The sequence below is a fragment of the Mixophyes fleayi genome, chromosome 2 (genome assembly GCF_038048845.1).
Source record: "Mixophyes fleayi isolate aMixFle1 chromosome 2, aMixFle1.hap1, whole genome shotgun sequence".
Classification (NCBI taxonomy): domain Eukaryota; kingdom Metazoa; phylum Chordata; class Amphibia; order Anura; family Limnodynastidae; genus Mixophyes; species Mixophyes fleayi.
In genome coordinates, this window is record NC_134403.1 from 144,440,507 (window position 1) to 144,464,232 (window position 23,726).

The 23,726-nt window shown below is 37.0% G+C and overlaps 1 protein-coding gene across 1 annotated transcript in view; it reads right to left on the reverse strand.

Annotated features, from left to right (window-relative positions):
- Window positions 1-17,359: 17,359 nt before the first annotated feature.
- TSGA10 (testis specific 10) overlaps window positions 17,360-23,726 on the reverse strand; it is a 40,172-nt gene continuing 33,805 nt past the window's right edge. Inside the window, exons 19-20 of the mRNA XM_075200148.1 lie at window positions 21,392-21,538; window positions 17,360-18,465 (exon numbers count right to left, since the gene is read on the reverse strand). Coding sequence (XP_075056249.1) covers window positions 18,441-18,465; window positions 21,392-21,538 — 172 coding nt within the window. The 3' untranslated portion in view covers window positions 17,360-18,440. The remainder of the gene's footprint in view (window positions 18,466-21,391; window positions 21,539-23,726) is intronic.

The window sequence follows — 23,726 nt, forward strand, 5'->3', positions numbered from 1 at the left end:
AGTTTATTATTTTGCACATAGGATAAATACTAGAGATGAGCGCACTCGGATTTCTGAAATCCGAGCCCACCCGAACGTTGCGGATCCGAGCCGGATCCGAGACAGATCCGGGTATTCCCGCATATTGCAAAACTGAAAGCGAGGCTCTGAGTCATAATCCCGCTGTCGGATCTCGCGATACTCGGATCCTATAAATTCCCCGCTAGTCACCGCCATCTTCACTCGGGCATTGATCAGGGTAGAGGGAGGGTGTGTTAGGTGGTCCTCTGTCCTGCTATATCTCGTGCTGTTCAGTTCTGTGCTGTGCTGTGCTCTGTGTCCTGTTCAGTCCAGTGTTGCTGTGTCCTGTGCTCTGTCCTTCTGAGTTCAGTGGTGCTGCTGGGTCCTGTGCTGTGTCCTGTTCAGTCCAGTGGTGCTGTGTCCTGTGCTCTGTCCTTCTAAGGGCATTGTTATTTCCCCATTATTCCCAAATTATAAAAAATTTCAAAAATAGTTATAAAAAAAATTACAAAAAAAGTAATTATAAAAAAAGTAAAAGAATATCCCAAAACAATCCTGCAGTATAAGTCCATTGGTACTGCTATATTACAAAGTTCACTGATTTTGCAGTATACGTCCATTGGTACTGCTATATTACAAAGTTCACTCATTCTGCAGTATAAGTCCATTGGTACTGCAATATTACAAAGTTCACTCATTCTGCAGTATAAGTCCAGTGGTACTGCAATATTACAAAGTTCACACATTCTGCAGTATAAGTCCAGTGGTACTGCTGTATAACTCCAGTCCAGTGGTACTCTCCTGTGCCGCATATAATTTTTAAAGGCTTTGCCGAGTGTGTGTGGCTTAGGGGTACACTCTCTTGTGCTACATATAATACAGAACAAAAATTTGGAGGATAAAGTAGGGAAAGATCAAGACCCACTTCCTCCTAATGCTGAAGCTGCTGCCACTAGTCATGACATAGACGATGAAATGCCATCAACGTCGTCTGGCAAGCCCGATGCCCAATCTCCTAGTACAGGGCATGTAAAATCCAAAAAGCCCAAGTTCAGTAAAAGTAGCAAAAAGAGAAACTTAAAATCATCTGAGGAGAAACGTAAAGTTGCCAATATGCCATTTACGACACGCAGTGGCAAGGAACGGATTAGGCCCTGGCCCGTGTTCATGACTAGTGGTTCAGCTTCACCCAAGGAACTAAGCCCTCCTCCCCTCCCCCTACAAAAAATTTAAGAGAGTTATGCTGTCAGCAACAACACAGCAAACAACTCTGCCTTCTAAAGAGAAATTATCACAAATCCCCAAGGCGTGTTGGTGGTTGCGAAGCCTGACCTTCCCATCACTGTACGGGAAGAGGTGGCTCCTTCCACCATTTGCAGCACGCCCTCTGCATATGCTGGAAGGATCACCCACAGTCCAGTTACAGATTTGGCTAATGAAGGTGTGAATGTTGTACACCGGGAGGAGGATATTTATGTAGCTGGCGCTGAGGAGGATGTTGATGATTATGATGCAGACAGATACCAAGTTGCCTTCCTCAATTTCTATTTATATTCTAGATTATAAAATGGCTGAATAGTTTTCTATTTTACTCCTAGTGGAGAGGGGATCTGATGCAGACAGATACCAAACTGCCGTTGTCCATTTCTTTGTATATTTAAGTTTCTAGTTCTACAGTCTATGCAGGCTGCTTTTTTTATATTCAACTACAAGTGTAGAGCAGGGGGGGGGGGGCATAGATAGCCACCAAAGTAACGTGGTCCATTTAATTTCACTTTCTAGCTCCACAGTCTGTGCAGCCTGCTTTTTTTTATCTTCAAAGTATTTACAAGCCTTGCAATCTAAATTAACAAGAGGTTGTGACGTGCTAGAACTCCACCCTCTATATGCTGCAGAGGATGGAGGAGCATCAAAAGACCATTCAAGCCTACACAGCCACCTACGACATAGGAAAAGGAGTGGGGATGCGCCTGGGTCAAGCGCACTGGAGAATGATTTCCGTGTTGTGCAAGGTTCTGCAGCCATTTGAACTTGCCACACGAGAAGTCAGTTCCGACACTGCCAGCTGGTACACCATTGCGATTCCACCAAGCATGTAGCTCTTGTGGATGAAGCCCTTCCTACGCTTTGCCAGGATCCGAGGGTGGTCAGTCTTTTAAAGTCAGAGGAATACATTCTGGCCACCGTTCTCGATCCTCGGTTTAAAGCGTATGTTGTGTCTCTGTTTCCGGTGGACACAAGTCTACAGCGGTGCAAAGACCTGCTGGTCAGGAGATTGTCCTCTGAAGAGGACCGTGACATGCCACCAGCTCCACCTTCATTTTCATCACTGTTTGTGCAGTTCCAAAAAAGAGGAACTGCCATTTCTATTGCTACCTTCTTTCTTTCTCTATTTTAAAAAAAACCAAAAACCTGTCATTTCTATTACAACGTTAATTGTTTGTGCAGTCACAAAAAAGAGGAACTGCGCCCTTAACTGCTATGTTGGTCTTAGACGTCCATCCGGTGTCCGCCATCTGTGCACTGGAATTCAGACCAGTTGAGGGTTTTATTATTATATTGTGGCCCCGGTACCAAATTGGGTACCGGGGCCACTCCACTACGCAGTCCAGATACTTGTTTGGTGGAATTCAGAACAATTGAGGTTTTTTTTATTATATTGTGGTGACCACTCCACTACGCAGTCCAGATACTTTTTTGGTGGAATTCAGACCAGTTGAGGGATTTTTTATTATATTGTGGGGACCACTCCACTACGCAGTCCAGATACTTTTTTGGTGGAATTCAGACCAGTTGAGGGATTTTTTATTATATTGTGGGGACCACCCCACTACGCAGTCCAGATACTTTTTTGGTGGAATTCAGACCAGTTGAGGGATTTTTTATTATATTGTGGGGACCACCCCACTACGCAGTCCAGATACTTTTTTGGTGGAATTCAGACCAGTTGAGGGATTTTTTATTATATTGTGGGGAACACTCCACTACGCAGTCCAGATACTTGTTTGGTGGAATTCAGAACAACTGAGGTGTTTTTTTTTTTATTATATTGTGGGGACCACTCCACTACGCAGTCCAGATACTTTTTTGGTGGAATTCAGACCAGTTGAGGGTTTTTTTTATATTGCGGGGACCACTTCACTACGCAGTCCAGATACTTTTTTGGTGGAATTCAGAACAATTGTTTTTTTTTTATTATATTGTGGGGACCACTCCACTACGCAGTCCAGATACTTTTTTGGTGGAATTAAGAACAATTGGTTTTTTTTTTATTATATTGTGGGGACCACTCCACTACGCAGTCCAGATACTTTTTTGGTGGAATTGAGACCAGTTGAGGGTGATATATTGTGGCCCCGGTACCAAATTGGGTACCGGGACCACTCCACTATGCAGTCCAGAAAGCTACCTCAGTGAAACGTTTGGGACTAAAAACAATATTGTGAGGTGTGAGGGTGTTCAGAATAGACTGGAAATTAGTGGAAATGATTGTTATTGAATGTTATTGAGGTTAATAATAGCGTAGGAGTGAAAATAAACCAAAAAAACTTGATTTTAACACATTTTATGCTTTTTTCAAAATAAATCCGAATCCAAAACCTTAAATCCGAACCAAAACCTTTCGTCAGGTGTTTTGTGAAACAAATCCGAACCCAAAACCTCAAGCAAATCCGAACCCAAAACACAAAACACGAGACACCAAAAGTGGCCGGTGCACATCCCTAATAAATACTGGCAGTTTTGTCATCTAGCACACAATTACTTGATAGCTTTATTTTTACACTGAAATTTAAAGTTGATCTAGGACATGTCCTACCCCAACTATAAATCTGTCCCCACATTTTACATTTACCTCCCCCTCCAATGCAACATGGTTTTGCCCAGGTTCAAAGTTGCTCTATTTTTATGCTTCACTCTCCTTAAAGACTCAGGCCCTTAATGTCAGTAACCTGCCCATGACTAAATGTTGGCAAGTTTGAGTATTACACTGAGCATCTATAAACATAAATCAGTGACTGTCCTTTTATTCTTCCTTCCATTACTTATTACTGATATATCCTAAAATATTTAAGTTTTTCTAATAAGGTAACCGCCCTAAATATATATTCACTTTTTCTGTACATTCCCTTCCCCAGTTTGATGTTATTCTTCCCCATTGCTTTTATTATTACTTTTTGTGGTTATTATATATTCATATAAATTGTATTTCAATGGAAAAACATTTAAATAATGTTTATATATATATATATATATATATATATATATATATATATATATATATATATATACACAAACACACACACACATCATATTGTATATTTTCATTATGTTAATTTGTTAATTGTAGAAATCGTAATTAGGAGTGCTGTTATTAGACAGGGTCAAAGAGACGGAAGTAGAGCTTGTATCAAAAAGTAATAATTACAGTCATCTTTATAAGGTGCTACAGATTTCACAACCCAGTACAGCAAGGGCAACAATATAAAACAAAAACATACAGTAATGATATGTAAATACAGTAATTTTAGAATACAGCAATAAATCTATATATCATAGTAAATAGCACAATACAGCATAGCATATATAGCATACCTTAGTTGCATACACTCTGTTCACAGAGAAAAGCGTATACCGTTACTAAACTAAATCACAGCGACGATATTAAAAGAGACAAATCAAAGGCACTAGTAGCTGTCATTAGCTGAAATATCAGCTAATGATAACATAGGAATTTTCAAATCATAGTGAACATTGTTTTGTAGTACTAATTATATAAGTCAAGTCAAATTTCAGAGCTCTGATCATCCAGTGCTCACTATACAGATTAGCTTTGATCACAGTGTGACAAAAGGAAAGGTTACTCTATCATCATCATTTATTTATATAGCGCCACTAATTCCGCAGTGCTATACAGAGAACTCACGCACATCAGTCCCTGCCTCATTAGGGCTTACAGTCTAAATTCCCTAACACAAACACACAAACAGACTAGGGTCAATTTGTTAGCAGCCAATTAACCTACCAGTATGTTTTTGGAGTGTGGGAGGTAACCAGAGCACCTGGAGGAAACCCACGCAAACTCAAGGAGCACATACAAAGTTCTCACAGATAAGTGCATGACCGGGAATTGAACTCATGACCGCAGTGCTGTAAGGCAGAAGTGCTAACCACTTAGCCACAGTGGGAGGTTAGTTTGTATATTACTTTAAAATAATAGACAGTGCTCTTGATAGTATGCAGGGAGAGGGAAATATTAAGTAACAAATATATAACCTTGTTTGTAACAGCATAAAAAGTAGTAATCATAAACAATACAAAATAGTATAAGATATATATGAACAATATATATGAACAATACTGGCTTTAAAGAACAGATTTAATAGACACACAAATTCTTCAAAAGCACATCAGAATTAACAAAAAAAGATAAAATTACATCCAGGACACTGCACAATTATATTAAGTCACTTGATTCAAAGGCAGCCTCTATTCCCCAGACTGTATTCATACAAGAGGCACACACAAATGGAAATGTCCGATCCTATCAATTACTATTATCCCACAGTGATCCTTAGTACACTTTAGTCTTGTATACAATGCTCAGGGGATCAATTTTCAAAGTATCCTCTGGGTTATTAGGAACACCACGTCCCATATATACTCTCCTGCAGTTTTTTTGCGTGTAGTGAAAATTATCCTTTTTAGACTACACCTTGATATTGCAGAAACGTTTACGAAAACTTTGTTCTCTCTTTTAAGTTCTTAGGAACACCAGGTCCCACATATGTTTCCGCAGTAAATTTTTGACACTAAAAATCCCCAAGGAGACTGAAACTTGACAGGCAACAGAGTGTCTGTTTTATTAATAACTCATGTATACTATTCTGTAGATGTTCTTGTGACAGGTGCAATGAGTTAGTGTGTTAGTAATTCACTGGAATAAGAGTTGATGTAGTAAAACAATATGGAGATTATTGCAGTTCACTGCATATATAACGATGGTCTGAGCACAAGCACATTGGATAGTGCAGTAATCAGAATAAAACTGGTGAAAACACAGGTTCTGAGGTAATGCAAGAATATAACACTCTTTGTGGCAATGCAAAAATATAACAGTCTTTTATCATCATCATCATCGATATTTATTTATATAGTGCTCTCAAATTCTGTAGTGCTTTACAATTGGGAACAAACATTAATAAAACAATACTGGGTAATACATACAGACAGAGAGGTAAGAGGGCCCTGCTCGCAAGCTTACAATCTATGGGACAATGGCAGTTTGAAACAAAAGGGTACGTGCTACATCATATTGCACATTGGACTAGCTAGGATGCAAAGGTAAAAAGTATTGAGTGGGCTGTGTGATCAGTCAACAGCAATGTTGGTCAGAGGGTTCTTGTCTTGTGTTAGCTGTGTAAAGGGTGGTAATAGGGTAACCTAGGGAGATTAAAATGCTGGTTGAGGAATATTATAAACTTGTCTGAAGAGGTGGGTTTTCAGAGAACGCTTAAAGGTTTGAAGACTAGAGGAAAGTCTTTGCAGCAATGAAGGAATACAACACTGTCTTTGTGGCAATGCAGATCTATTACACAGACTTTACTGCGAATGCTACATAGAGTGAGAAATGATAATTACCACAGTCCATGGCTGAGGATTCGGTGTATAGCTGTATGAATAGTGTGCAGATGCAAAGCCAGATATCAGGATCAACAGATCATAAGTTGCAAAGCAAGGTATAAGGAACTAGGAGACTGCTGAATGCAGAGCCAGGAACTGATTGATGTCATGTCAGAATCACACAGGACACAGAAACAGGAACCAGGAAGCTACTGTGTAATGCTATCACTGGCAAAGAGTGCAGGACATGTGAGAGTTTATAAAATTCAGCCTTCCAAACAGCACTGAACAGAACAAGCAGATCTGGGTAACAAGCAGCAGGCAAAGCATATGTAAACCTAACATATTAGATGTCAAATATTTGTAAAACAGCCGACACGTTTCAATTGTTATATCCAAGCTTTCTCCAAGATGAATCTCTACTGACAATGTAGGATTAAGTAATCTGTTGGAGAGATCACCAATCCTCCCTGATTAATCAATTAATATAGCTTATTTTAAAGGAACTGTTTCTGAACTATATAAGTACATAAGAAACCGTGACAAAATATATGTCACTACATGGAGATTTAAAAATGTGTTTCATCATATTTTATTCAGGAGTATTTAACAACTCTAGAATCTTATTATCAGAAAAAATGTTATCCAAAATATTATTATTCCTTTAATACAAGGTGGGTAGAATAAAAACTAGAATCAGAGGCTAGTCCTATATTTTGTATAATGTTCACTGTGTGACTTTCTGTTATGCTTCCTAGTAAGGTGAGCCAGAAGTTTTAGAATAAAACAAAGCATGTTTATAGTTGCAGGGAATCTGCATACATCAACTCAGTTCGAGCAATGATATGTTTCAGATATCAGAAATTACAAGTTAGTCCATAGCAACAACAGTTCCAGGATATGAAGGGTTAACCGCAGTACAAGGTAGCAGGTCACCCAGGTTTAAGCCATGCATGCAGGGAGTGATTAATGGTATAGTCTATAGCAACACAGATTCAAGGTTGGATGCAATGCCAGTTGTGGCCTGTGTGGAGATGGCGCTGTAGAGAAACACAGAAGAAGCAGAAGCCAGATCAAGCTGCAAATCTGGATGGTGGAACACAGTGAGCACAGGTAAGTCCCAGGGAGCAGACAGCAGACACCACAAACCTGAGACTGGGAAGTGGAATTGCAGACGAAGGCCAGAGTCAAATAGCAGACAAAGGGTCGGTCCAGGTAGCAATCAGGGACGGTCAGGTCAAAGGTAGAGTTCAAACCGAAGTAACAAACTAGAACAGGTTATTCACAAGGAACAAACAATGAACTGCAAGAAACACTGACTGAGGCAGGTATACAAAGCAGTGGAACAGGTGCAGGCAGTAATCAGGGAAGGAGATTAACTCCTGCAGGCGACGTGGAATTTTCAAGGGCAAAACAGCAAGGTAAAGGCAGAGTCTTAACACTTTCAGGTTTTCCCCTAGGCAAAACTGATATATTCTGATTAGATTGTCAAAGATGAACACTTCAGAACTTATGTTGCTTATAAATAATTATGTAATAAATATTTTTTAATATTTTTAGTAGGATGATTGCTATGGTGGCTTTACTAATGCAAAACTGTTCAGGCATTTTCTCTGTCTATGATAGAATCCCAATTGTCCTATAGATTGTAAGCTTGCAAGCAGGGCCCTCTTACCTCTCTGACTGTCTGTAATACCCAGTTTAGTTTTATTACTGTGTTTTTACCAACTGTAAAGTTATATGTTAGTGCTATATAGTGTTATTATGATTATTATTATTATTATTATTAATAATAATAATAATAATAATAATAATGATCATATTAATTGAATTACTGCAGTGTAATACACAAGTTCCTATTCATTTCATTAAAACAAATTAGAGAAACATTGATTCATCAATCCCTGCTTTAATATTGCCTCCACAGAGGAATAAAAATATGCTTCACAATCAAATTAAACCATCCAGTGAAATATTTATGACACAGTTATTCAAAAAACAATCTAATTATCCACATTAACAATTAATATGTATAGTAACCAAAATAATTTGTTATACAGGGTTTTTTCAAAAAGATGGACCCAATTTCAAAGCAATATGGTGGTAACACGGTGGTAACATGTTACAATTACACAAAAAGTTACAAATGGTTTAATGAGTTATAACATTTTTCTAACCATTTTATAAATGCTCTGAGTGCCCTCCACCTGCTGTACGGACAACATTGAGACGATAGTACAATTCATCCCAAACGCCTCTCAGAGCGTCTTCTTGCACTGAATTCATCACTGCTGTGATCTTTGTTTTTGAGGTCATTCAAATTAGCCGCTAATTTTGGCACAAAAACACGTTTTCTGACACAAGAAAAAGTAGCAGGGGTCTTGGGGGCAAAGAGTGTAGCACCATGTCTTGGGATCCCGTGCGACCTACCCAACGATGAGGCAGTGTGTCATTTAGAAAAAGTCGAATCTGCAGATGCCAGACAGTCGTATGAGGCATCGCAAGTTCTCGGCTGGCACGATAAGTGGACTTGCACGGACTACGCAGTAAACTCTCTTGAATTCTTCTTGCGCTTTCCTCTGAAGTGCGTGGTCGACTTGTGCTCTTTCCCTTACAACAGCCTGTTTCCTCAATGTGTCGGAACCAACAACAAATGCTTTTTGGCATTGGTGGAGCAATGCCAAAATACAAGTGAAACACACTCTGCACCGTAATTACGGAAACAGTCTTGCTGAACTGCAAAGCGACATTTGTTGTGCGGTCGCCAACTTGTAAACGACTGAGGCTAGGGGCTGCTGGTGCGCTGGGAGAGGCATCTAGCGGTAGTCATTTGAAACTCTATGCCCTGCTCTTTCCAGTGGTAGGAGTTTCATTCATGGGCAGTTTGTGGTTGCAGAGATATAGCGATTTCAATCAGGTCCATCTTTTTGAAACACCCTGTACTATTCTTCTCTATTCTTTCTACATAATATTATTTATTTATTTTTTGGGGAAAAAAAAATATTTTATTGATTTTTTACAACATGTCAACATATATAATAATCAAAGTCAACATATATAATACCTACCAAACAATACATGTTATTAATAGAAGGCATTGACAATAAGGGTGAGAATAAACATGGAAGAAGACTCAGATTTGTTGTAAGCAGGTAGGCATGTTATGACAACAGGGAAATGTACTTTAAGTGGAAACAAACATGGGTTGAAGAGGGAAGGGATAAACACAATAAATTCACTATTAAATCACTTAAACAATGCTGCTAAACCAGTAATACATATTCAATGGAAATTTACCATCCCACCAAAATTAACAAATTGGTACACCCGAATTGATTACTATATGTCATTGGATGACCTGATCTCCTCAACTAATGATAAATCTTCAGATTTTCCATCTACTTGGCTCCCATGACTAGAAATTAAAGAAAATGATTGTTACAAAGACTACATGTTTTAGCAGATAGACAAATATATATGAAAACTATGAAACATTTATAAGCTTTCTCCATAATGTGACAGAGTCACTGGAATGAGGCTAAATGGCAGAGGTTTGTGACCCAGGCTTCCAGCATTGTGTACGTTAAAACACTAGGGAGAATATGTAGATGTGTGGGTAAAGCTTCCCACAGAGTATTTTCCTGCGCTAACAAAACATGGTAAGGGTTCATGGCGTTATGTATGGAGAAAGAGAAGGGTGGGCACCATACATAAGGCCCAGTCCGGGTCTTCTGATCTACCAGTCTCTAAACAGACTGATCAAGAGATGCACCTGTGAGGTGCCTGTGAAAAGGCAGCTAGAATAGGCAATGAGAGTCTCACTGGGGAGGAGGTGAGTTGCCTCCTGAGAGACTCTGCTGTGGTGAGCAGCGGTCTAGGAAGAAGAGAATATAAAGGGGAGCCAGGCATTTTAACTTGAGTAATAGATTCAATAAGAATGTGGATTTGTTGTCAATAGGGTTGTATTTTTAGACAACTCCACCAAATGTGCAGCAGGGTACCGTGTAATCTACATCCTCTTCAACATCGATCTGGGGGATTAGGAAATATAATATGTAGAGGGGACCAAATACCATCTATAGTAGAATTTTAAGGAATTCTCCTTTAGTCTAACTGAAATTGATGTCTTAGCTCAGGGTTTCCCAAACCCAGTCCTCAGGGCTCCCTAACAGTGCAGGTTTTCCATATCTCCTTGCTGGAGCACAGGTGTATTCATTACTGACTGACACATTGTAACAGATCCACAAGTGGTCCTAATTATGTCACATGTGATCCAGAAAACCTGCACTGTTGGGGAGCCCTGAGGACTGGGTTTGGGAAACCCTGGCTTAGCTAAATTTGATTACATTTTTGACCACTACTTGGGAATCAGGGTCTCCCCTGTATCTGTTAAGTTCCGGATGCACTCGGTCTAGATTTGTAAGGACCTAGCAAGGCGCGGAGTCTAACAGCCCCCTGGTTTTCACCAAGTACCACATAAGTTAAATACTGACTGTTTTTTCATGTAGCACATAAATATCAACTTTAAATTTCAGTGTACAAATAAGCTATCAAGTATTTGTGTGTTACAGGAAAAAACAGTCAGTATTTAACTTATGTGCAAAACAGAATACTAATTTGCACCCCTTGCATTGTAACATGGTTTTGTCCAGGAGACTGAAATAAGAAACTTCTTAATTTAAGTACCTTAATGAATCAGGCCCAATATGTTCTTCCTCAGCATTCCCATTAATTAGAAATTCAAGAAAAACATATTGTTCTTATAAGTCAAGAAAGTATAGTATTTGCTTGTGCTTACAAAATCTTTAATTTAATGACCTTCCAACATAATGGAACCTGCACGGGCTTAACTATTAATATTTGTGGTTTTCAAAATCATTTCCAATGTTTTGTTATATAATGACAAGTTAAACAAATTGACTTATTGCATTTGTAGTTCCCTGCTGGTTTCTGGGAGATCCATTATTTATTTATTCCACATTTCTCTTCTCTGTAGGTGCTGGGTACGAAGATACTCTCGAAATTCATGTTTCTTTTATAGACAATACAGGGTTTGTTGTAGATGTGGCCTACCAATACAGAATGCTTCAACATATCATAATTATTCTGAATAATATTTTTGATCTTACTAGACCTATGAGTGAATTTTGAAATTAACATAAGACTACAATCATGTTTAGTGTCTTCTCTGTTTACATGTCTTTTATTTTTGGGGCTCAACAGTAAATTATCTATTTAGATTTCTAACACAACTTTTAGCTTCTATCAAATATTCATAATACCCTCTTTCCATAACTTCTAATTTGATGTTATCTGCTTGCATATCAAAATCCTCATCAAGAGTGCAGTTCCTTCTCAGACAACCCATTTGCCCACTAGGCTGGCTCTAGGGGCAAATGGGTTGTATGTAATGACCACTTTTGAAGTCCAGAGAACTACTAGAGCTTAATGGGAATTTTTTTATTTATAATTTTTGGATATAATCCTATTTTCTTATACCGATAGGGTGATATTCAATAAGTTTAAACAAATATAAGCAAAGTGTTACATGAATTTTAAATTTTAATTATTGATGTTCTAATGTACAACAAACTCAGAAGCTAGATCAGGACCTACGGCCATAGAACGCCAGGTTTTCCCCAAATAAACCGTTCCATATTTGGTATATTACATCTAAACAGAATAACATAAGCACCAAATGTAAAAAGTCATTTTGAATTAGTCAGTCAACTTTATAAAATTCAATTTGCAAATAAATATACTTTCCAAAAATATTTCTACTTAAAGCTTACATTGCCCTGTTTGGAATATAGGAGCTATCATGACGATTGCTATGTTGCCACGGCATTAATACTTAAGATCAAAGATATAAAAGCATCATGTTATCTTACGACATGATATAATAAGCATGTGATATAGATATTATAAATATAAAGCAGAGAAAATTGCGAGTGAAACTTAATGAGAAATTCCTTAAGCAAATCTTTGGTCTGAAGGATCAAGTGTTGAAAAACTCAAACTCATAAAAAAAACATTTGTATAACCAAGTGTAAGAAAGAAGACATAATCTACTATATATATTTGACAAAGGGTTAAGACTGCACCAAGCTCTCCATTCATCTTCCTCTCATTATAATACCAATTTGGCTTGAAAATATATAGTATCTAACGAGGAAGGGTGCACCCGATCATTTTACAAGTACTGATCCAAAATATCAAAAGAGAAAAGAGAATGATCATCTGGGGCACTCAGAATGAAAACAGCATAAACGTATATCTTATGTTGCTGTGTACTGAAATCATTAAAATTATTCTTTATTAATTAAATTGATTTAAAATTGGTCTAGTAGCGAAATATTAAAAAATGCAATGGATTGACACACTGAGATTAACAAAAATGCTGATAAAATAGACAATAATTCCTTGTCTAACTGCTATCCTGCTCAGAAAAAATGTTTACTTTATTAGGATATAAATTCCTATGTTTGATATATATCAAGAGAATTTTGTTCTTAAATGATTCCCCTATTGCTGAATACTGATTGTCCTCTGTTGTGATAATTCACCTCAATGATATATGGTTGATATTACTCAACTTTGAGCTCAATATTATGAGACAGATGGATTAGTTAAACACATTTGACATATAATTGATCATTAATAGTGATGCTTAATAGGGCTGATAGGTCTTATGATAACTCCTCTGTAATCTATTTAATATAAATTGAACAAATATATATCAGTCCTATTACTCATAATTGGATTATTCCCTTTTCAGGTACTCCTATTCAAATAATATGAAGTGTCTTGTGTTTGATAGCTATGATATAGATAGAAGCAGTATTGGTTCTTTATTATCACACTATATAACTGCCTGCAAAACCTTCTAGGGTTAATCCACTCAGTGAGGCTGAGCCCTCCCCTTTGATGACTACTTCCTTAGCAACGTTTTGGTAACCAAGGGTGCCAAACTTAACACCGGATATAGCTGTTTTTGAATTGAAGTGTCTAATAATATCTTCACTCTAACCTGTAGATATCTTATAGCCATAGAAAGGATCCATACTGGTTAATAAGATATTTAGATACACTATGATATCAATAGTAACCTTTATGACTATTCTTTTTGATTTATATTGCACTATCTTATGGTTTTACCCTTTATATTTCAGTTTGTTTTTTTCACGTTTATCACTATAAAGCATATCGGCCAAGGTTGACCGTCTTACATAGGAAGTTTTTCTTAACATACATATGCTGTCTCACTATATCAACCCAATGTATAATGTATGGGTTAGAAGTATATTTGACCCAATTATCACACATTCCGTGTAATTTATTAATTTTTATATACTCACCCAGTTGAATGGATCACTACCACGGTATCTTTACCCTTTATAATGCTCAGCAATATAGGTTAAAGTAACTAATAACTTAATATAGAAAAAGTAGATCACTTTATATGTTTGTCTAATTGCACCTATTTCACAGTCATAATTTGGACATCTAGGGATTTCTGGATGAAAATTAAAAGATTATAATATTAGTAACTATACACAGATCACGCAGACCATTTTATTTGTCTGTATAAACGTACTTTATTCACTGTCACACTTATGTTATTTGAGAAATCTGGAAGAAAATAAAGGATTAAAGATCACCCAACAATCATACCCATCTCTCAGTATTTTACATAAAGATTGACATATTTAGTAAAGTTATGAAGATTTTCCCACATAGATGTATAAGATCAATATCGCCAGTCAATATGGCTTGTAGGAATCAAATTAACGAATTTACTCCCCGTTTATAACAAACACATAATCTGGTAATTCCATCCATACATGTTCAGTTAATAATCTCTTATATGATATAGTCTAGTTGTATCAGTTCAATTCCAGCCGATCGGTGAAAGAATATAGCTATATCCGGTGTTAAGTTTGGCACCCTTGGTTACCAAAATGTTGCTAAGGAAGTAGTCATCAAAGGGGAGGGCTCTCCACTTCAAATAGCTTACCAAGCCGTGAATTCGGCTTGCCTCGTTAAAGCTAATAGCGAAACGCGCGTCGGCGGACGCCGCGATCGCTGCTCAGTTTTCCCTCATGTATATCGATTAAGTCCTAAGTCCTAAAGTGCAGATGGTAGTTGACCAATTATCAGTTTAGCGTAATTTTGCCTTGTCAATTGTGGAGGCATAATAGTGTAGCGATAGAATAGAGGCTAGTGGGAGTAGACAGATTACAATGTAACAAACCCCAGCCTCACTGAGTGGATTAACCCTAGAAGGTTTTGCAGGCAGTTATATAGTGTGATAATAAAGAACCAATACTGCTTCTATCTATATCATAGCTATCAAACACAAGACACTTCATGTTATTTGAATAGGAGTACCTGAAAAGGGAATAATCCAATTATGAGTAATAGACTGATATATATTTGTTCAATTTATATTAAATAGATTACAGAGGAGTTATCATAAGACCTATCAGCCCTATTAAGCATCACTATTAATGATCAATTATATGTCAAATGTGTTTAACTAATCCATCTGTCTCATAATATTGAGCTCAAAGTTGAGTAATATCAACCATGTATCATTGAGGTGAATTATCACAACAGAGGACAATCAGTATTCAGCAATAGGGGAATCATTTAAGAACAAAATTCTCTTGATATATATCAAACATAGGAATTTATATCCTAATAAAGTAAACATTTTTTCTGAGCAGGATAACGGAACACCCTGAATTTGTATCACTAGCTTAGGGACTCACCTACAGGAGATGCCTTGACGTCCGGCAGGTGAGCTTAACCCCAATATAGCTATATTGTGCACAAAATTCTCCTTTATGTTTATGCTGACACAGTGATTTTTAAATTCTGTTTGTTTCTGAGCGCCGGACAACATTTTTCTTTTATTTGCACTTGCACATTGGTCCTATTTGTCCTTTGCTGCCGTTTCAAATGATTTTATACACTTGTACACATTTCATTAATTTAAAGAAGCGCCCTTTTTTTCTTTCACTATAGACAAGGAATTATTGTCTATTTTATCAGCATTTTTGTTAATCTCAGTGTGTCAATCCATTGCATCTTTTAATATTTCGCTACTAGACCAATTTTAAATCAATTTAATTAATAAAGAATAATTTTAATGATTTCAATACACAGCAACATAAGATATACGTTTATGCTGTTTTCATTCTTAGTGCCCCAGATGATCATTCTCTTTTCTCTTTTAATATTTATAATCTACTATATAATAGACTGTAAATCAAACTAAACAAGTTTGTAGTCTGCAATACTACTTACTCCTTATATGAGGAAAAGTGAGTAGACATTAATGTGTCTTTAATGTATATAGTTAACTATATATTTACACTTGAACAATTAGAGGCCCTGTGTTTTCCCAAGAGTTATATTATTATTATTATTATTATCTTTGACTTATAAGGCGCCACAAAGGGTCCGCAGCGCCGTACATTACATATACAGAAAACAGAACCAAGACACAACATGATACAAAAATATATATAAACACAGGTGACCGGGTAAAGCAAATCAGATTATATCTGACAGATAGTGAAAGGAATGGTCAAAATCAGTGAGAAGAAGGCCAAAGCTTAAGAAAACAGGCGAAGAGGTACAGAGGGTGAATGAGCAGTAGAAGGAGCACACAAGGAAAGAGGGCCCTGCTCATGAGAGCCTACATCCTATAGGGAAGGGGGAGACACAAAAAGGGTGGTAAATATTGAAATTAGTTAACATTCTGTTTGCATGACCCGAAAGGTTACATAGCTAAAACTATGTATTACTGGTATATTTGCTCCTACCAGATAAAATGCATTCTGCATGAGGTAGTGCTGTGGTATCAGAAACCAGTTACTTCATGACTTCCAACAAGACCCACATAACAAAGGACGCTCCTGTTTTTCTTACCCATTGTTACATTCAAATTAGATAAGCTGTAGTCATTTATATTAGATTCCCATTTAAGCCCAGGTTATTTCAAATGGAATATAAATAATAAGGATCATTTTGCTTGCACCAGGAGCAATGGGTTGTGTTGCAGGGTATGCTTATTAGTCCATTGTCATGGGTCAATGTTGCTACTCCACCTCTGCAAGTAGCTCCCAGACCTCATGTTCCAGAAGAGACATTCACTCATTTTCCATTAGTATGTAGTGATTTGAGCCTCTGTTCTCTTAAATGCTGCTGTCCATGGGAGTAGTTTCACCTGCAAAATGTGTATATTTGTTTTCTTAAATATGGAAATGTGGCTACCACGTCCTGAATGTAAGCAACTTACTGAGCCGTGTGATAGTAATTTTGCCGATCTGCACTTCTCACTGCTATTATGGGAATTTGAGTTTGATCTCACAGAACCTCCACTGTGTTATGTGGTTGTATAATACAGGACAATCCCTATAAAGTGATTCAAGCTCGGGTGGTTGCTATTTAATAATTGTGCAATGCGGCTCCACTTCTTAATTTATCTGACAGCAACAGAAGAGACAAATGTGCAAAGCATTGATATTCCAGGTTTACAGCTCAGTAAGTGAATTAGGCAACCACATATATTGTATAATGAAATATAAAAATAGACGTAGAAAGTAATCCTTCAACGACGTCCCTGCGAAAACCATGTGTGAAATAACACACGGCTAGACAGACGTTCACATGGTAGCTACAAAGATGATGAGTGGAAGCAGAAGAATCCAAACCAAGACACAAATCATAAGAATAAAAATACTTTATTGAATAAAAAAACATGATCAAGATAAAACCTCTAGATACCGCGCACAAATAAGAGAGGTTGTCGCAGGAGCTGCAGTAGGGCGCTATAAGGTAGTGGATGAAGTATTTTCTTAATGTTCCCTACCTCCTCCAGGGTACAGCTAAACTCTGCTTTCTTCATTCCCCAATTGGCCACAAGATATACATTTTATTAAACATATTACATGTAAACACATTTCTATTTTACAAAACAAAATGCAAAATAATTTAAATTAAAACACCTATGAAAACATACAAATCCAATAAAAATATTACTTTATTGTTTAAAAAATATATAAAAAAAACACACTAGAAGATAATCTGTCACAGCTTCTACATGTACAGAGCCCAATTAACTTCTATCAATTAAATTACCAGTCACCTAACACAGTCTGCACTACCCTTCGTCTCCTGTCTATATGTCCTGTGATATTGTACACTGTATATTGTATGTGGTATTGTGCTATTTACTATGCTATTTACTGTATTTGTTTTATGTTAACCTTATTGTATTTATATATTATTACCGTATACATTTGTTTTGTATTGATGAACCCTTGCTGTACAGCACCACAGAATCTAAGGCACCTTATAAATAAACAATGAGATGTAGGCAGCTATTTTGTGGCTGTTCCAATATGAATGCAGCCTATTACGGCCTTAATAATGGATCAGCTACACACAGTAGTCCTGCATGTGTGTAGGATTAGATGCATTTTAATTTCTAAAAAACAAATACATTAACTTTCTTGTTCTAATGCATGTGCATAGTTTGATTATCTGAAAAGTTGATTGTGGGAAAAAGAAATCATACACTGCATATCACAAATATACAAAACAATACGCAATGGTGAGAAATCATTATTTATTATGTAACCACTCATTCAACATTTTCCAGTGTCTGTCCTGTGACGACTGAAAGAGAAGCTATATAAATTAGATATAAAATACCGGCATATCTTTACTCATAATTAATAGTGATTGTTCAATGAGATGTTGCTCTAATAACCGGTTCTTGCAAAGACATTTTCGAAAGCCAGGGTCTAATAGTCTCTAAAGAGAAGACTCCTGCAAGAGATTAAATAGATTATACAGTTAGACAATACAGAGGTTTTAGAAACATAAGGGCAAGCTAGTGTATGGTATCATGAGCTAATCACAACTGCAATTTCACTAATCTACTTTTGTATGTATGCACATACTGGTTTAGTCATGTACAGGATGTATATAATCTAAACATCTAGCTATAATGGAAAAAAACTGAGTTTGTAATTAAATTATGTGAAGATATATAGCAATTCTTTAGAAAAAGTCAAGTGTTCCACATTTTAAATGTACATAAAGTCAACTTTACTCTATTTTGCATATTTAAACCCTTGGGGGTAAATTTATCAAGCTGTGGGTTTGAAAAAGTGGATATGTTGCCTATAGCAACCAGATTGTAGTTATCATTTATTTAGTACATTCTATAAAATGACAGCTAGAATCTGATTGGTTGCTATAGGCAACATCTCCACTTTTTCAATCCTACAGCTTGACTAATCCTTTAAACACAACCTGTGATATTGTATTAGAAATGTAGGTGAAGTGTTGTATCGGTATCTGTTTCATATATATTGTACATTTCAAAAGGCAGATGCAGCTGCACACATTAAGAACATATTTATACATAATTAGAGACAGATGTATGATTAACTCTGCAGCAATATGGACTCTATAATAGAACTTCCAGTATAAACATGAGGTTGTTTTATGGGGCGAAAGGTTAGTGGGGTTCTTTTTAATATTTAATAAGTGGTCTATTTATCAATAGGGGAAAACATCAAGATCCGTCAAAAGTCTTTGCTGGATTTAGGGACTTTTCCTATTTCTCAAACCCCCTGGCCAGTGAAGACCATGGCCGGGTATCACCATGTAAAGCATTGGGAAGCCTATTTATTATTGACAGCAGTGGTACTATTGATTTTCTCTGATTGCTAATTCCATCTCAGGATGACATTAGCAGGGTGTCACTGCAGGAAAACATGCTTTATTAGTAAACTAAAGCAATTTTATTTAATGGTTTTGTGTTGTTATTTTTAAATAAGGTTATTTTTTGTAATTTTTTTCTATTGCTTACAATTAAAAAAAAAAAGAAAAGATTTTATAATGAATAGTCTCGGTGTGCCTGCCAGATCACGCATGGGCAGAAGGTATGGCGAGCAGTAAGACTCCTTAGTGCTGCTGGCCAATGTCGTCAGTGAGCTAAACATTATAAAGCTGCCCCAGTGAGGTTTTCAGTTAAACTGCACTGTAAGAGGTTTACTATCTCTGCTGTAAGCTACAACATAAAACCTCATAACGGAGGGGTCTTGTTAAATAGATCCCTAACACTTAATAATATCGGTATGCGTGTATGTTAATAGAAGAGTAACAGAAAGTAACAGCAGAGCAAACACAGAGGTAGCTAAGAAGGAGAGTGTATATACAAAGAAGTACATATAAAGCAGATCAGCAAAGGATCAGCAAGCAGCAATTGTAATGGAAGTAATAGCAAGTAATACAGACACTTACACACCTATATCTCACATGTGTACTGTGTATAAAACTATATTGTGCGTAAAAGGTTTTGAGATGATATATCTGCACTATGGGTTATCTATAGTAAGTACAGTATTGATCCAGGAACTTTTCAGTTTGTTTAACTGTGAGGGCGGTTTGACAACAAGGGCTGTAGTGGGAGTAGGATAAATACAACAAAAGAAAGTCTGGAAAATGTGCAGATAATAAATAATGTTATCTAAGTACAGTATAGTAAATAGCAAGTGTACAATAACAACATTAATATAGGTCAACTACCTTAATATATATGTATGGTACCAGAAATATTGTTCTATTTCAGTGACCTCCGAATGGGCTCTACATAGCCATTCTTGCTGTAACTTGATACAACTCTCAATAAAATTGTATTTTAATTAAAACAAATAGACACACAAATAAACACATAGGTGTAACCACAAACTAAATGAATATACATACAAGTTAATATAAACAAAATAACACTTGACTACTTCATTTATTACTTTTCATCATCAAGCTATATATGAAAAGTGTTCTTTATGAAACAGTTTTCAATGTACACACAAACTCCTACTAGTCCTGAGCCTATAACATCACATCTGAAGTGACCTCTGATTTGCATGTCCTTACTTAAAATAGACTCTTTGTGATTAGAAGCCGCACAGACTAATCCAGCATTTTACTACCAAAGTGATGTTTTCTTCTGCCTTTATCGTTATAGTTACATTCCTTAAGATAGAAAATATAGCAGAAGTATTTAGAAATTGAGCATAATTGTAGCATGGCTTTACACTGGTGATGTCAAAAATTAAACTTCTGGGAAAACCAGTTCCCAGTTACACTCAGTTAAAAATCCATTTATTGGACTAGCAATCCTACTTTTTTAAACAAATGTTCCCAAATGTATCAAGCCACATCATTGTTACACGGCCTGGAAATGGTGCTGTGTACTACTGTTCTCTGATGACCACAATAGACAGCATTGCTCACAGCTGCAAAGCTCCATCATAGACAGTCACTGCAATATTCCAATAAGTCGGTTTGTGGGACTCACATATGTACCATGGACACTTATCAGATAGCATTTTCTCTCTTGGTGGTCCATTACCTATTGCTCATTCATCCATTAATACTTAGTATTAGTGCAGCAGCTCTAATATGGATTGTTGGATCTCTTCTGGCACAGAGAGAGCTGAGAGGCACCAAAGACATCCAGAAGAGGCCATGGTTATATGTAACTAAATAATGTACCTAATAAGTAAAGCAAATCATTCTATTTTTGGTAAGGGAAATTATTTAGTAAAATTAATTTTTAAAGTAAATAGCCACTTTAAAAAATGTTTTATTCATTGAAATCACACCTTCATCTCACCTTCACACCTGTTTATTTACCAGTAACCCTCTAGTTTATTTCTGTAGATATATCCTCACTCACCTGCCCATGGACTTTTCTGGAGATCTGGAGCGTCGCTCAGGAGAGCGGAATGAATGTTCAGATGAAAGTCTGGAAGGACTAAGAGATCTCCCAAATGTTGGCATTGCCTGGTAATTTTGGTGCCGAAGTTCCTTGACTGCAAGCTCCCTATTGACAAATAATCATCAGCATTTTATTGTTTATATCTATGTAATCAGTGAACATACATTTGTCATTAAAGGAGAACTCCAGACTCAGAAATGTTACCCAAACTGTCCATTCTCCTGGAACAGTCCTCACTCTTAGTGAACTTGCATATCAGATGTTTGTAATTGATTATTTTTTAATATAAATGCTTCTGTAATATAAGTGAGGCCTTTCCCAAAATGTGTTAAGCCCCATGGCTTCACATCCCCTCGTCCCCTATATTAACCCTACTTTAAAACAATCGGAGTCACAAGCTGTTGATGGTTTCAGTGAAAAAGGCTGGCAGGTCCCTCTCTCTTTCGCTCAAACCATCCACATAGAAATATGCTCCAACACAGCTGTTAACCCCACCAATTACATGTGTGGATGGTTTCAGGAAAAATTAACATTTTTACCAACGTTTATTTCATGTTCCTATCCTACATTATACTCTGACTGCCACAGTTGAATGCAGAGCAGGAACAGCGCTATTAGACAATGCTGCTAGCCGCTGGGAGCCTGGCTGCAGCAGATGGAATCTCCTCTCAAATGGAGAAAAAGTAGGATAGTTCAGCGCAGCAGGTAAAAAGTCTTGGCACCAAATATAGCTACACACATTAGTTTGGTCACTAAATAAGGATCTGCACATTAGCCTTGGCACCATAAATGGATCTGCTTTCACATCCATAAACTATGTCTATCTAAGCTACGCTTTGTATTGTTATAAGGGAATTGGTATACATCTAAATGGATTTTTTCAATAAATCTTACCACTGATTAATGGAAAATACTCTGTATTGTCAAATAAAAGAAAAATAAACTCCAAATATTCACTCACTCTTTTTTGCAGCATTCCTCAACATCGACCAGAATGGATGAGAATGTTTGTGAACAGCAATGTTATCTCTTTCAAATCCTACCACAGAATCTGGATGAGAATCGGGTCTGGGCTTTGACCGGACATAGGACACAGATGTTTTATTTAACCTAAGGCAAGATGGCTTTTGCTGTGTACTTTGGTTCTTTGTCTTGCAGGAATATACATCTTCTCCTAAGTCCTAGGAAAAGATGTATGTTTTTGTCCTCTGTTTTGACAAGTTTTCCAGTCCCTGAAGCAGAGAAGCTTATCCATAGTATTATGCTCCTGCCACCGTCATTCCCTATAGGGATAGTGTTTTGGGGACGATGTATAGTGTAACATTTACACAGATGCTTGGAGGATAGTTTATTTTAGACAAACTCTCCAATTCTTTATCATGGACTTAACATTGTCCGGAGGAATATTAAAAGTCTTCAAAAATTTATTGTATCCTTACCCTGGTTGGTGCTTTTCAATAACCTTTTACTTGACTTACTTTGAATGTTCTTTGAGCTTCATGACGAAACTCTTCACTAACTGTGGGACTTCTAACAGACAGGAGCATGTATTTTTCATTCAATTGAAGCACTAATCGTACATAGGTGGTGTAGTTATGTTACCTCTGAAATATTAATAAATTGCTTCTAGGATTGAGTATCTTAGCATGCGAATACTTACGCAATAAACTATTGTCATTATTTTTATTTACAATTGAGAAAAGCTATGAAGTTTTTGATTTTTTTTTTTTTTGTTGGAACAGTGGTAAGAATTCTTGAATAAATCAAATAAAATATGAAAAAATAAACACTTTTTGTAGCCACTGTAACTGATTAACCATTTGCTGACCATCTAACGCAGTGATGGCTAACCTGTGACACTCCAGGTGTTGTAAAACTACAAGCCCCAGCATGCTTTGCCAGCTATCAGCTAGCTATCTACTGGCAAAGCATGCTGGAGCTTGTAGTTTCACAACACCTGGAGTGTCACAGGTTAGCCATCACTGATCTAACGTATTGAAACAGCATATCGCAGGCAGGAAGTATAAGAGATCTTGCGCTAACACCATAAATCCCAGACTACATGACAGTGAAAACATCCAGAGAGGATAAGAAGACCATTTTATTAGGGTCCTGGCACCCTGATAACAGCAAACGCTATGTGCTGCTTCCTCATTCGATAAGATGTGACATCACTGCAGGGACATCACAGGAAACAATGGAACTACTGTGGTGGCCGGGGGTGAAGCTGTTGTGAGACTTGTGGGTGTGAGGAACACACAGTGGGGCTGCAGACAATTTCTCACCTACTTCT